Here is a 13,817-nt window from a genome sequence, read left to right as displayed (position 1 = left end):
TCTGTCAGTTCTCATATTCGTCACCCCCAGTTACGCTTACACACACTCGCTCCATCGACGTTTCTCTGCCCAACATGTCAGCGACAGGTAAGTTGATAATGATCATTATTTGAAGACACGTAAAGCCTGACCAGTAACCACCAGGACAACAGCCGAATCAACAACAAGAGCATCGATCCAACGGATCTTCCTCTACTTCAACTATTGTACTTGGGCTGCTCTCTCCCCCTCCGACCCCCCCTCCCTTGAATTCCGGTCTTCCACCTCCCCCATCTCGGCCTCCTGATACAACTCCTGACAACGGAACTGGAAACTGTATTGAAGTGTTGGTTGAGATCAAGGAGCCTGAGACCGAGGTGATTGAGTCTGAGGAGGTTGAGACCAAGGAGGTTGAGGAACAAGAACAGGACGATGACACAACCAAAACCATTTCTCCTGTAAGTTTTGACTGTGACTCACTTTTGCCACCCTCTTTTCTAACAAGTATGCGGCCCCCTGAAGCAACAGCCGACTTCAAATCTACTGTCAAGGCTATTTTTCTACGCTTAATAGCCCTTCCGGGTGACCTTCGGGCGGTTGATCAAAACCAAGCGAGTACAGCATGCCAACCTTCTTCTTGATGAAGCCTATTGCAGAGTCCCTAGAGATCATGGCAATAGGGTTGCACCCTTTTTTTTTTTTTAATTTATCATCCGTCATCAAGTCGTGATTAGGACTGGGCGAATGGGTCGCTCGGGGAAAGTTGGATAAGAAGCCCGCGTCTTCCATACAAGGAATATATCTTTTTGAGCGGCTTGAAGTATATATCTCGACTCATTTCTATGGGCAGAAGCATAATACACTCTTTTAATATATAATTCATGACAGAACGCGACCCAAATCGTGTTCTCACCAGTAAAGTCCCATATTACTTATATATAGCCATCGAGCTCGCAAATTAAAGCTTTTTCCAACCGAGACACTCCCGTTTCAAACAAATTCTTCGGTCCAACATCCGAGATGGCTCCAACCGTTATCAAATTCTAGTAAACAGGTTTTATTATTCATAGTCAAAGTAAATAGCCATAGCTACACAAAAAGAACGAGAGCTGCTCAAACAGCAAGGCCACTCAAAACTGAAAAATGGTACTTGTCTATTGAATAGTTGTCATGAGACTAAGACATGTCATGAATGCTAAGGTGGACTGTGTTATTGGGTCAATATGCAATTTCATGAAACGCTTGTATTATTACTTATATAGAAGAACTGTTCTGATCGCTGTAGACCCTGTTACCATCTACATGGAACCAACAACGACAACGCCTTTAAACACCCCGGAATGCACCGTGCTTGTATGTTAATTCACCCACTCGCTGACTCTACTCAAAAATGAAACCAAGGCCTCACGTACAAGCCCTTAGTACGCTTAAGGTGTCAAGCCCGATTATTCCTTGCGCTCGCGGTTTGGCATGTGGGACAACTTCAACACAAACACCTGGTTCCAAGCAGGCGACTCTGATTTTGACGATTTCAAAATCGTTCATAAAATAGATCGCTTAAGCCGTGTTGCGCCTTTCGTTGTTGTAAGGTCGCCGCTCCGGAGATGGCCTAGATCCGGAACTTCCAGAAGGTCCTCCGTTGCTGTCTTGACCTTCCTCCTCCTCTGTATCTTGTTCTGGGACAATTGGCAACGTAGTTCTCCTTTCTCTGCTCCCTGTAGAGCGTCTTGCGCGTCGAGGGTATATCCGAACTATGCGTCGCATAAAGAGGCGCTCATACTAAGACTCTTCTTCCTCCGAGTCACTGTTATCATTAATCCTGATAGCTCGCCATCTCCTATCGGTCAAGTCTTGTGCAGCAGTTCCTTCACTCTCTGGGTCGACATAGCCCTGACCGCCAGCGATGCTTAGCGCAACGGGCAAAAAGACTAAGGCGTGGAGGGCGGCGAATATGACCAGAGACAGCCAAACTCGGAAGTAATAGATCTCGAAGATCTTTGATCGCGTGAAGGCGAGTACAGAGACACCAAGAAGCTTTGTGACGGTGATGCCCGAAAAAACAGATCCTCCGACGTTAACAAGAGCAGTCCAAGCCCGGGCATCACGACCACGGAAGGCATTACTATTGCCTTCCATCACTGTGCGGGAAGGATACATGAACGCACGGGCGATATGAGCACAGAATTCAACAGAAATACCAACGCAAATGATGAGATTGACCAGAGAAACAGCATTCAGGGACACGTTGAACAGTGCCATGCTACCCATGATGTCCACAACGCTCATCACAACTGTGACAGAAACCACAGCTGCCGTGAGTAATGAACCCAAGAGTACGGTCGCAACAGCAAAGATTATGCCAACAGCGGCACACAACAATACAGCTGTCAACGGTACAATGCTAAGATATTGGTCAAAGAAGATGTAGAAGACGCTGTAGGGGAAAACATCCGCGCCTGTTCTTTCTTTGATATCAGAAGCGATGCGACGAGCTGCGGAGTATGCGGCAATAAAATCTTCCTGACTTCTCAAAGGAGTATGCATGGTTCTGAAGTGTGTGGACTTGACATGGTTGCCCTTATCATTAAGAACAACAGCCTGGCCATACGCGGCCTGCCCAGCGAGAGGGCATTCATCGCCGGTAGGGCTTGAAAGAAACTTCTTGAGATAATGAATGAACTCTTCATCCTCAGGCATGCCGTAGAGTGTAGTATTCCATGCTGGCTTGCGATCAGCAAAGCAGGTTTGGCCATGCTCCACACAGCATTGGTCATAAATGGGATTTAACCAGAGGAAGAAGTCGTCAATCCAACTGGCGGCGGGTGAAGAGATATAAGAAATATCTGATCTCTGTCGTTCAAGCTCAAGTGTGTTCGTGAGAGAAAGGTCCTGGCAAGTCGTGAATCTCGAGCAAATTTCTTGCTGCTGTTCTCGCTTGGAGGCATCAACTTCGCGGGTCACGAAATACACTGGGGGTCCAGTCTCCAGATACTCGTATAGGTCATTAAAGTAGGGGATCAGGTAAGAATCATCAGGGATAGCAACTCGCTGATCAAGGCCAAGTTGGATCTTTGGTAAAAGCGCCAGTCCACCTGCAAAGAGCCCAAGGAAAATTGCGACGACGGCAAGCTTGACCTTCTTCCCAAGAAGCCGTGGAGCATATGTGTTCTTGATGAAGACCTGCAGCAAGCTCTCTTCGGCCATGTCTGAGCCACGGCTACTTCCCTGAGAGAAACTGCTGGCACCATTAAGGTGGATTCTAGCCTTAGTGATCTGCCACCAGGGCCACAGTTCACAGCGATGGTCTTCAACCCGCATCTGGTTAAGGGAAAGGAAGGAGACGAACATGGTCATCTGAAGCACGGCGTTGACAAAGACAGCACCTGCAGCGTATGCAGCGAAGTTCCTAACAGCCGGCATGCCAACGGCAGTACCGAGAGCAAATGCGACGGTTTCTGTGAGAGCAGAAAAGAGAATGGAGGGTCCCATACGGCCCAGGGCTCTTGCAACTCGCTCCTCGACCATTTGGTCAGGAAAGCTGACATTGACTCTCTCGAGTTCATGGACAATCAGGAAAATATTGTCCACACCAACAGCCAGAACAATAAAGGGAATGACTTCAACGATGATGAGTGTAGCTTTTAGACCAACCCATGAGAAGAACCCAATAGAAGCAGCAATCGACATGAGTACAATAAGAATTCCAACGAGGCCAAGCGTTACCTTGGACTCAACCAAGAGCACAGCAGGATTGCGGAAGATATGCTTGAGGGGGGTTCCAAGCGCCATGCAAGCGTAAATAAACATAACGATGTAACTGATGACGATAATCTTTGCGTCTGTGTTGGTCGACTTGTTAAGTTCCTGCTCGAGACTAATCTCAGTATTAAAGGACAAGCGAAGGCCACGCTCCTTGGCTTCTTGTTGAACCTCGAGGAGTCGGTCGCGGAGGGAGTTTTCCCAATCAACAGCCCTTGCAAGGGCATCGGTTCCCTCTTGAGCATTGTTAACAACCCAGGTCACAGTGATAGCATGGGCGTCAACCACATCGCCGTCGTAACCACCAAAGATCATGTTGGGTTCGATGGGTTGTCCAAAGTCTGGTCGACAATCCACGGGGCTCTTGGCGCATGCGCGGAGGTCCTCTTTCCAATACTTGGGGTCAAATCCACCCTTGGCGTGCCAATAAGCTGAAACAGACTGCACGACACAGGCATCGTTGGAGGGTTTGAAGCAGAGATCCTGGAAGTATTTTCCATAGACAGGGCTCTCGATCTTCTTGACGCTCTCCTCAACTTCAATCCACCATTTCAGGGTATCGTAAGTTAGAACAGGTCCTGGCCCAGAAGGATCTGTATCGTTCACAAGAAAGACCTTCTCGGCACGGTAGAAGGGTCCAAAGTTGCTGTCGAAGTAGGCCTTCTCTTGTGCAGCAGCAGAAGAGGGGCTCACCCAAAGGCGGGCAGGTTCGTTCTCAAGGTCAAAACGGAACAATCCAACACTGAGGATGGCAACGAAGAGCAGGCTTAGACCAATGCACCACCCAGGGAATCGAGCTGCAATGTGACCGAGCTGATAGAAAGCCTTGTCGCACTTATCGTTGACCCAATACCTCTTAGTTGGGCGCTCACGCATCGCCTCCGTGTCAACTGGACCGCCTTCGTCTTCATCATCGCTATGCGAAGATTCATGCAACAGTCTTGTCCTTTCAACACGATGCTGAGAATACTTTTTGTATGCGATGTGGCCAAAGACAGCGAGAATCAGAGTCAACAGCAAAACGCTATACACGAAGATAGAAGCAAATGAGAGGCAAGGCAAAAGACCGACTCTGCAAGACTTTGAGTCTTTGACGTCTGGGAGCTTCGGGCAGACACCGGGGCAGTCGACACATACGCAGCGGTAGTCGGGGTCCTCATCATCGCATTTCTTCGGTGTCATGTCCAATGGGTGGAGGTCGTGGTCGCTGTAACCAGTCGGAAAATTGATCTGGAAAGGAGAACCGACCAGAGGTTTCTTGTCTCCAAGGAACTTCAACATCTCGGTATAGTTCTTAGCGCCACCACCAATCAAATCCATCGCCTTGCTGTTTGCGCCGCCAAACTTGACTTCCTTGCAACTGTCATAGAAACCAGAACCATATTTCTCTGAAATGAGCTGGTCGAGTTCTGTTACGAGCTGCTTGCCATTCTTGGGGGCAGAATCGGTCACATTGATAAAAAGAGACTGGTCCGGAGAACATGTGAATGTACAAAAGAGGTTGAAGAAGTTGTCTTTGCAAGCTGGACAAGACCCAATGAGTGTACTTGGTGTACCAAGTTCGGACTTGAGTGCTTTGACCTATTTATCGCAAATCAGCAGGTAGCATGGAGGTTCGTGGGATATGCTCACTTGATCCAGGCTACAGCAAACAGGTCCGGTCTTCCATTTCTGGCCGCAAAGTTCGACGAGTTCGTTACGAAGCTCTTGGTCGGGATCTTCAGCCAAACCATTGTCGACACAGGGAAGTTCTTTGCCGAAAAAGCTCTGCTTTCCACAGTGGCCGCGGAAGGCGCATCTTCCAGCTTCATGTTTCGGAGTATACTGCTCAGCAAAGCCGAGGCCAGCAAGAAGAGCAGCCACAGCTCCTAGCTGAGGCACGATGCGTTGATGCATCTCGAAGTTAGGGAGCCGCACGCGGCGGGTGTTATATATGAAGTCGTTTGCCTACTTGGTAGCGATCGAAGTTTCGTGTGGATATCGCTCTCAAGTTGACGTACGACAGGTACGGTACGACGATAAGTGTGGGATGATGATGAAGGTTAAGATGTTCGAGAAGCAATCATAATAGATTGTAGAATTGAAGTTTAGAAATTGAACAACGTGACGCAAGTGGAGGTGAAACCCTAAAGGCGACGCGTCGACAAAGTAGGCGCAACCGAAACGGTTGTAGGTTCAGACTTGGAGGCAGATGGTGATGTCGTAGCGCAGTAGCAGCAGCCGTAACCGTAGTAGGTAGCTCGGTGACGGCTACAATGGAAAGCTTGAATGGGGCCTAGATGGCGGGCGCTGCAGAGGTCACGGACCTGCGTCATTGGTTTCTGTGGGTCCGGTCTGCGTCTAATTCGCCAGCGTGATTAATTGAGTGGTCCTTGTGGTCTAAGAGGCTGGGGTTAGAAGCCGGGGTTGACTAGCTACAGTCAATGATTCATTCAGAGTTTACCTACCCTAGAGATAAATATGTGAATTTGATACATTTAATTGGTCTTTCGCGTAACGTAGAGGTAGCAGTGATTGAAATCATGGTCGGTAAGATTTATCTTCTAAGCGCGGTCCTTAAGTCTATTCATAGGTGCAAGATTTATAAAGGTGTCCCAGCCAGTCCAAGAGTCGTATTCATGTATCTGAATATACAAATATCACATATCAGCAGAAGGCAAAGATGCTAGACTCTTTACTTAGATACCAAACATTATATGTATCTAAGGGAGCATCCTATATAATGCAATCTCGATCCTAAGCCTACTCACTGTCATATAAACTCAAAAGAATATATAGGTACTATACTTAGGTAACACTAATTGCTCCGAACCCAAGGGTTCAACTCAGATAAACATTAACGCAGTAGTACAGAAAATCACCATAAATTAAGAGCTTGCTAGCCAGATAAATAACTTCCATTAATATCGTCTAAGCCTGATCACAAAGCAGCCGAGTTGGTCCTACTATAGTCCCATAAGATATGAACTATGGGACATTCTCGCTCAGGCATCCCCAATTTTCCACCAGCACAGGCCCGTGTAAAGTTAATCAACGTACCCAAAGGTAATTTCGGTCGTGAATGCCCTCAATAAACCCAAAGGCTTTAGTCTTGCACTACCCATCAAATGCATTGTATTTATAACTTTGCAAGCCAAGGTCTCGTTATCATGGCACGTGATACGTTTAGCAACTTCAACTATCTCCACCTTCGCTGAAGAGCCCTGAAAACACCATGACTCTTTCAATCTTTCTGTGCGTCATTCCGCCTTTCAATTTCGCAACGTCATTTATAAAGCACGGGAAGTTTCTGAAGACTTAGCGACATAGTTTTTCTTATTACCTGTAAGATCTTATAAAGTACCATGCTTTATTCTGGAACCAGCCACAACCGATATCACAACACTATCCCTCCCCCAAGATGCCAGAAACCTCAGAAGAGCTTGTGCAAAAGCTGGTGGTATGTTCATTTATTATTGTTATAATGGCTTCAGCGCGTATATATCTAGTTGCCGAGTCATAGAAGCGAACTTTGGAACCAGTATGGCACCAAGACATCGTGAGAATGACTATGAGATATAATATCGTGTTCATGCACTGTCATAGATAAGAGACTTGATACTCACATATGATGTTGCAGGAAAAATTCAGGTCGCTCCTGGACGAAGCCCTCGTAGTTGCCATCGCCAGCGACCATGATCTCACAGAAGCTTCTCAGTACAAGTCAGCTCAGATTGTCTTAGAAGACCTTGCCCAGCATGTCACAACAGAAGAAGCAACTGGATTCAACCCAAGTGGCATCTCGAATATACCTGAAGATGTGAATGGCGATGAGAGTACAGCTGAGACGAGCAGCCAACAGGCCTCTCGTGCTCACGACACAGATACCACATCCGCCAGCGATCAAACTGCATCGACAGCAAACACAACTTACTCCATACCCAGACTTACTTCATTTGATGATGATAGCGAGGAGAATAAAGCCCTTCTCCTCCAAAGCATGTTTAGTGAGCTCAAGGAATTTGACATCAAACACTCACTGAAAAAGGCAAATGGTGATGTACAAACTGCGCTCGATGACCTACTCAACATCCAGTATCTTAAATCAACAGGGCAAGAGCAGAAGGGCATTGACGGCTTCTTTGAGCCTGACGAAGCCGCCGGGAAGAAGAAGAAAAGGAACAAGAAGAAGGGCAAAAAGGCTTTCGGAAGCGAAACACCATCACCCAGCAGTGGGAATGCCTCTCCATCCCCCGATGATCTAAAAGAGTTGAAGCGTATGTTTGAACCGATCATTCACCAGAATGTGATAGCTGACTGTCTGACTTAGGCCAGGACGAGATCGCATATCTAGCAGACAGGCTGGACTTACCCTTTGGAGTAGTCTCCGATATCTACCACAACAAACGCTGTGCGAGTGGTGCCGCTGCAGTTGAGATCTTGCATCGATACATGTCGCAGGGCATCGAAACCCAGGATAAGGAGGCAAAGAAATATGCACAGGAACTCGCCCAAAAATACCAGAATGTCCCAGAGAAGTTTATGTCGACAATCGTTCAGGTTACGGGCTCCACATCGCAAGAATCAGACGACATTGCGGCGCTTGTTAGCAAACATTTCGTCAAGAATCCCTGGACACAGAAGCTTGAGGTCAGTTATCAACTGACGCCACTACCTGTAGAGGATATCGAAGGATTCGAGACCGTCACACGAGGAAAATCTAAGCTAGCCCGGCCGGCATCAGGAAGCACGAGCTTTCCCGTCGGCTCGTTAGCGTACGCGCAAGCTGCTGAGAGAGCCAGCCAATACAATCGAGCCAAACGTGAAGCAGCCGCTTCGGCAGCATCCTTAAATCGACGCGGTGCCTCTAATCCACTCTATCGACAGGCAGCAGGTTATTATTCTGAAAGGGCACGAGAGCAGGCTCGATATGAAATGCATGCTACGTCAACGGCGGCAAATCTACTCGTTGATAAGCAAAGCACATCAACTTCGATTGACTTACACGGCGTTAACGTGCAGTCTGGCGTGAGCATTGCTCGCGAGAGAGTCCAGTCCTGGTGGGCTGGCCTGGGAGAGTTTCGGTCTGATAAGGCTCGACAGCAGCCGTTTACTGTCATAACTGGACTCGGCCGCCATAGTGCTGGCGGTGTGTCACAGCTGAGACAAGCCGTAGCTGGAGCTCTCCTCCAAGACGGGTGGAAGATGCAGATTGAGACTGGACGCTTTCTCATCAAGGGTAGGCGATAAACGCCAAGATAAAAAATGCCTTGCGGTGGCTATCTCAACTATATCTTGGAAATATTCCGCATTGATCCAGATTAACCAGATCGGCAATTCTCACGACAGTTCATTGCTCAAAAGGCCAGATGCTGTGACACTTGCCTCAAGTTTTGGTCTTTTTGATGCCATGTTGGAGTTCTGGACCCCAAATTCAAGCAAAGGCTTACGCAACCTCTGATCCACAAATGAGCCCGAAACAGTCATGACAACCAACTGCATGTTTTCTGCGTATGCCCTGGCGAATAGACGAGCGGAAATAGTAACTTTAGTGCAGCCATCACCATGGAAACTCGGCCCATGCAGCTTTAAGGCTGTGCTAGGCACACACGAAACACGATCCTTCGCTCCATGCGCTAAACCTTTGCAAAAGACCAGAGCAAACGCGGCGGTTTCCTAGATAGGATATGGTTTCACTTTTATTTTGTCATATCATGCCCCGGTGGGTGCCATCACGGTGTCCTTGTATAAATACTGAGCAGTCCGCCATGAGATACCAGTATCACAACTTACAAGGCTGAATCAAAATCACAGACCACTCCCTCATCGACACTTCAGTATGGCGGCCAAGAACCAGTCAGGACAGCCTTCTTATGAGCCTCTTCCCAGAGGGGACCCCGCAGCTGCGCTGCTGTCACCATCCGAGCGGGAGGATAGAGACGATGGGAAGACGCCCGTATTCAGACTCTCTTTCTCACCTATTCTGTTGCTACGATTGATGATTGTCCCTATCGTTATCACCGATTTAGTTTTTATCTGCATGCCCCGGAGCTCCCCAGGATCAACAGCCGCATTCGCAATGGGTGGAATTTTCTTGGTTATGTGGCATGCGTCCCGCGTCTTCAAGAGCCTCCTCCCCGGCAGGAAGAGCAACAAGTTCGACCTCAAGATCGGAAACTTTTTCTGCACCATTGGCACGACTTCGCTCGCATCACACACAAGCCGTGGAGCGTGGACTTATCTTGTCAGCGCTATCGACTTTTCTTTTGGTCTTTTCTTCATCGGACCCAGTGTCCTGTCCTTCACTGCATATAACTGGTATTATGAAGACAATGTTTCGGGTCTGAGTCTTACTGTTGTGTAAGTATCCGACGGATGGTTTCGGTCATTCAAGTTATGCTAATATTGTATTACAGGATCATGCAGTCGGCCATCGCTGTTCTCAACCTGATCAGTCTTTTCCGCAAGATGAAGATCGTTGTCTACAGGGGCGAGGACGATGAGGACTACCTGTATTCGATCCCTGACCTCGATGTCTTCCGAGACGAAGTTTCTGAGCCCCGCGACTCGATGGCCTCTGAGGTCTAGAGGACCAAATCGGAACTTTGCTAAAGGAACCCAGTACCTGTCCTCTATCCCTTTCATTCAACGGTAGCACCTACCACAAAGACTGAGGCTAGGAGGACCATGGATTAGCCCGTGACGATAATGTTCTGAGAACAATATCCAGCTGAAAAGCGCATATGATGTAGTCTGAGTGAACTGTATTTTGCTGTCGTAGTGACAGACGGTATAGATAGCTTTCATATAGCACAATGTGAGATACGAATTGAAATTGCCGTACACCTTCATCTTCTACTGCTTCTGTCGTTGAAGATTCTGTCCAACCCTCTCCCATACAGCCTGACCTGTAGTAAAAGTGGTGATAAACATGGCCAAACTCACCAAGCCGGGCTCAAGCTTGACCCAGCCGACTGTTGTGGTAGGAAGAAGCATATCGAGGAGATCAGAAACGAGAGCACGGAGGAGAACGTAGCTTTCACTCTTAAACTTCTTGATCCAAGCACGTCTCTCGGTTTTGCGTTTATTGACGATGCTCTTGAGACGCTCACGCTCCTTGTCGAGATCGTCCTTGGTCATTTTTTCAGAGAGAACGGCAGTCTCTTTTTCTGCAGTGATAAGTTCAGCTGGCTTCTCAGTAGAGCTGATGCTGACAGTCTCGCGCTTGACAGAGGCAGGAGTACCAGCGACTAGTCGATACAGTCTGATAACCGTGACAAGAACGGAGGTGTACAATCCAGCAAACCAGAAAAGTTGCGACTGGTAATCAATCTCCTGGAACTTCTCAGCACTAAAGACACGGAGGTTCTCGATGCCGCAGAGATCGAGGAGGGTCAAAGTCTCCATCATGCCGAACATGCCGAAACAAGTCTTGCTAATGATATCAAGCCACATATCAATGCTCTTGTCACCCTGGGCGACGTAGACAAGCCATCCTGCGCGGAAAGTGTCCAAAAAGCGGAAGAACCGAATGAAACGTCGGGAGACGTTGATCTGGCCACCTAGAGTGCGGAGAGATAATGGTGATGGCACCTTAGGCTGGACAAGGGCAAATAGAGCCGGATACCAGACTAGAAGAGAGCATATCGCTTGAAAACCACGGAGAATTCGCTCGATGCCGACTGAAAATAGTTAGTGAGTGCGTCTTGTGAGGATTTGTGAGAGAAATACCAAGATCGGTGCCAAAAGCAACGAAATGCTCATATGTTCCCACCATAACTGCGAGTCTACCGAGACAGAGGTGTAAGAGACAAAGTGAAAGAACTCGAGATTTATGCCACGAATTTATATACGTCTAATGCAAGTGAACAGAAAATTACAAATCATTGACCCCTGGTGGTTAGGTTGTTTGTTGAATAGGCGGTGTTGATGGGGCCAGCCAGTAGTTCAATGTTAGTGGATCCTCACATCCACGTATATAAATACGGCAATTTGTAGCGACTTGATATGAGTGCATGATACAATATTCTCATACGCAATTTAGGCTGCTTGTTTTTCATATGAAGAGGAGCCACGCTGGCAAACATAGTTTACTTTACCAACTCTTACTCCCATTGAACAATAAGTAAATATAACACATGGCATCTACCTAATAGTTGTAGTTATGCACAGGTACGATGCAAGACACGTCAAGCTTAATTCCTTCCTCTCTCCATACCCTTTTCTACTCTAGATACCAATTATTGACCGGGAGACACCAACTTGCCTTGGGCTCTGGCATTATGGTTCCATCCACCAGCAAGGGCCTCACCACCATGCTCCTGAGAGAACTTCTGGATACGAGCCTCAAGCTCGGGTCGGAAGTGTCGGATAAGACCCTGAATCGGCCAGGCGAAGGCCTCTCCCAGAGCTAAGCACCATTAGTACGACGTTTTAGACGGATGGTTGATATGAGAACTTACCGCAAATAGTGTGACCCTCAACCTGCTTGGTGAGCTCCTGGAGCATGTCAATCTCACGCTCACGAGCCTGACCATTCTCAAATCGCTTCATCATCTGCTCTGTCCACTTGCTACCCTCTCGGCAAGGTGTGCACTGGCCGCAACTCTCGTGACGGTAGAAGTGGCTGAGACGGCTGATAGCTCGGACAATATCGGTGCTCTTATCCATAACGATAACAGCAGCAGTGCCAAGACCAGACTGGCTGTCCTTGAGGGCATCAAAGTCCATCAGTTGGTCATCGCAGACGTGCTTGGGGAGAACAGGAGTAGAAGAACCACCAGGGATGACAGCCAAAAGGTTATCCCATCCACCTCGAACACCACCACAGTGCTTGTCAATGAGCTCACGCAGAGGAATGGACATCTCCTCCTCGACAGTGCAGGGGTTGTTGACATGGCCAGAGATACAGAACAACTTGGTGCCTTGGTTACGCTCACGGCCGAAGCCAGCAAACCAGCTTCCTCCTCGTCGGCAGATAGTAGGGGCAACGGCAACAGTTTCGACATTGGTAACAGTTGAAGGGCATCCGAAAAGACCGACGGCAGCAGGGAACGGAGGCTTAAGACGAGGCTTTCCAGGCTTGCCCTCTAGAGACTCAATAAGTGAAGTCTCCTCACCACAGACGTAGGCACCAGCACCTCGGTGCAGGTAAACATCGAAGTCGTAGCCGGAGTCACAGGCGTTCTTTCCGATCAGGCCGGCGGCGTAGGCCTCGTTGATGGCTCGCTGGAGAACGGCAGCCTCCTCGACAAATTCACCACGGATGTAGATATAGGCGGCGGTTGCGTTCATGGCTCGGCCAGAAATAAGGCATCCTTCGATGAGCTTGTGTGGGTCCTTTCGCATAATCTCACGATCCTTGCAGGTTCCGGGCTCACCCTCATCGGCATTGACGACAAGGTAACGGGGCTTGGTGTCCTTGTCCCAGTCCTTGAAGTTCATGAAAGACTGCAGAGCGTTCGGTTAGACAATTGATACTGGTTTGGCCTCCTGGCCCGTGAAACCAATCTTGGAGAAACCTACCCATTTGAGACCCGAGGGGAAACCAGCACCACCTCGTCCTCGAAGACCGGAGGCCTTGACCTCGCTGATGATCCAATCGTGTCCCTTGAGGATAATCTCCTTGGTCTTGTGCCAATCGCCCATCTTCCTAGCACTCTTGAGGTCCACGGGATATCGGTTATAGAGGTTCTGGAAAATGCGATCCTGGTCTCGTAGACCACCGTATGTTCGCTTCGGGGCGCCGTCCTGGACAGTAGCCAGACCCCTCACGGCGGTCCGTGAGAGGCCGACGGCCTTCTTGGGCGCCGTTCTCGTGGACAGCATTGTGCTCGATCGTTGTCGGGTGGCGGTTTGGAGATGGTTGAACGACAAGTTGCGGCACTTCAAGTTTCCCGAGCGAGATCCATTTCGTGACCAGGCAGTTCAGAAATAGCGGGCTAGTGATTGGCCAATCCATTACGCGATTATTCAGCCACTCCAGTTAGCCAGGACTTTACTCCACACCAATTCTCACATACTAGCACAAGTTCTTCATATCATTTCTGTTAAGCGCATCGATTGCCTTTCGCCCCCGATTTGCCTCCAACCGATATCCT

At 48.5% G+C, this 13,817-nt stretch overlaps 6 protein-coding genes across 6 annotated transcripts; 3 read left to right on the top strand and 3 right to left on the bottom strand.

The window, feature by feature from the left end:
- Positions 1–74: 74 nt before the first annotated feature.
- FMAN_03206 (uncharacterized protein) lies at positions 75–620 on the top strand (the record flags this gene model as incomplete). Its single annotated transcript, XM_041831994.1, has 2 exons — positions 75–87; positions 145–620. The coding sequence occupies 2 exons, from the start codon at positions 75–77 to the stop codon at positions 618–620; spliced, it is 489 nt and encodes a 162-aa protein (XP_041682502.1).
- A 1,138-nt stretch (positions 621–1,758) lies between these two features.
- Positions 1,759–5,634, bottom strand: FMAN_03205 (uncharacterized protein; the record flags this gene model as incomplete). Its single annotated transcript, XM_041831993.1, has 2 exons — positions 1,759–5,319; positions 5,371–5,634. The coding sequence occupies 2 exons, from the start codon at positions 5,632–5,634 to the stop codon at positions 1,759–1,761; spliced, it is 3,825 nt and encodes a 1,274-aa protein (XP_041682501.1).
- A 1,504-nt stretch (positions 5,635–7,138) lies between these two features.
- On the top strand, positions 7,139–8,967 carry FMAN_03204 (uncharacterized protein; the record flags this gene model as incomplete). Its single annotated transcript, XM_041831992.1, has 3 exons — positions 7,139–7,177; positions 7,358–7,994; positions 8,048–8,967. 3 exons carry the CDS (start codon positions 7,139–7,141, stop codon positions 8,965–8,967), a joined length of 1,596 nt encoding a protein of 531 aa, XP_041682500.1.
- A 589-nt stretch (positions 8,968–9,556) lies between these two features.
- On the top strand, positions 9,557–10,305 carry FMAN_03203 (uncharacterized protein; the record flags this gene model as incomplete). Its single annotated transcript, XM_041831991.1, has 2 exons — positions 9,557–10,077; positions 10,134–10,305. 2 exons carry the CDS (start codon positions 9,557–9,559, stop codon positions 10,303–10,305), a joined length of 693 nt encoding a protein of 230 aa, XP_041682499.1.
- Positions 10,306–10,572: 267 nt separating this feature from the next.
- Positions 10,573–11,494, bottom strand: FMAN_03202 (uncharacterized protein; the record flags this gene model as incomplete). The annotated part of the gene is made up of 2 exons (XM_041831990.1): positions 10,573–11,399; positions 11,449–11,494. The coding sequence occupies 2 exons, from the start codon at positions 11,492–11,494 to the stop codon at positions 10,573–10,575; spliced, it is 873 nt and encodes a 290-aa protein (XP_041682498.1).
- Positions 11,495–11,957: 463 nt separating this feature from the next.
- Positions 11,958–13,545, bottom strand: FMAN_03201 (putative NADH2 dehydrogenase (ubiquinone) flavoprotein 1 precursor; the record flags this gene model as incomplete). The annotated part of the gene is made up of 3 exons (XM_041831989.1): positions 11,958–12,127; positions 12,180–13,167; positions 13,243–13,545. 3 exons carry the CDS (start codon positions 13,543–13,545, stop codon positions 11,958–11,960), a joined length of 1,461 nt encoding a protein of 486 aa, XP_041682497.1.
- Between the last annotated feature and the right edge of the window lie 272 nt (positions 13,546–13,817).

This window comes from Fusarium mangiferae, assembly GCF_900044065.1.
Source record: "Fusarium mangiferae strain MRC7560 genome assembly, contig: FMAN_scaffold006, whole genome shotgun sequence".
In the NCBI taxonomy this organism is placed as follows: Eukaryota; Fungi; Ascomycota; class Sordariomycetes; order Hypocreales; family Nectriaceae; genus Fusarium; species Fusarium mangiferae.
The sequence above is the reverse complement of the archived record's forward strand: the minus strand, read 5'-3'. Positions and strand labels throughout refer to the sequence as shown.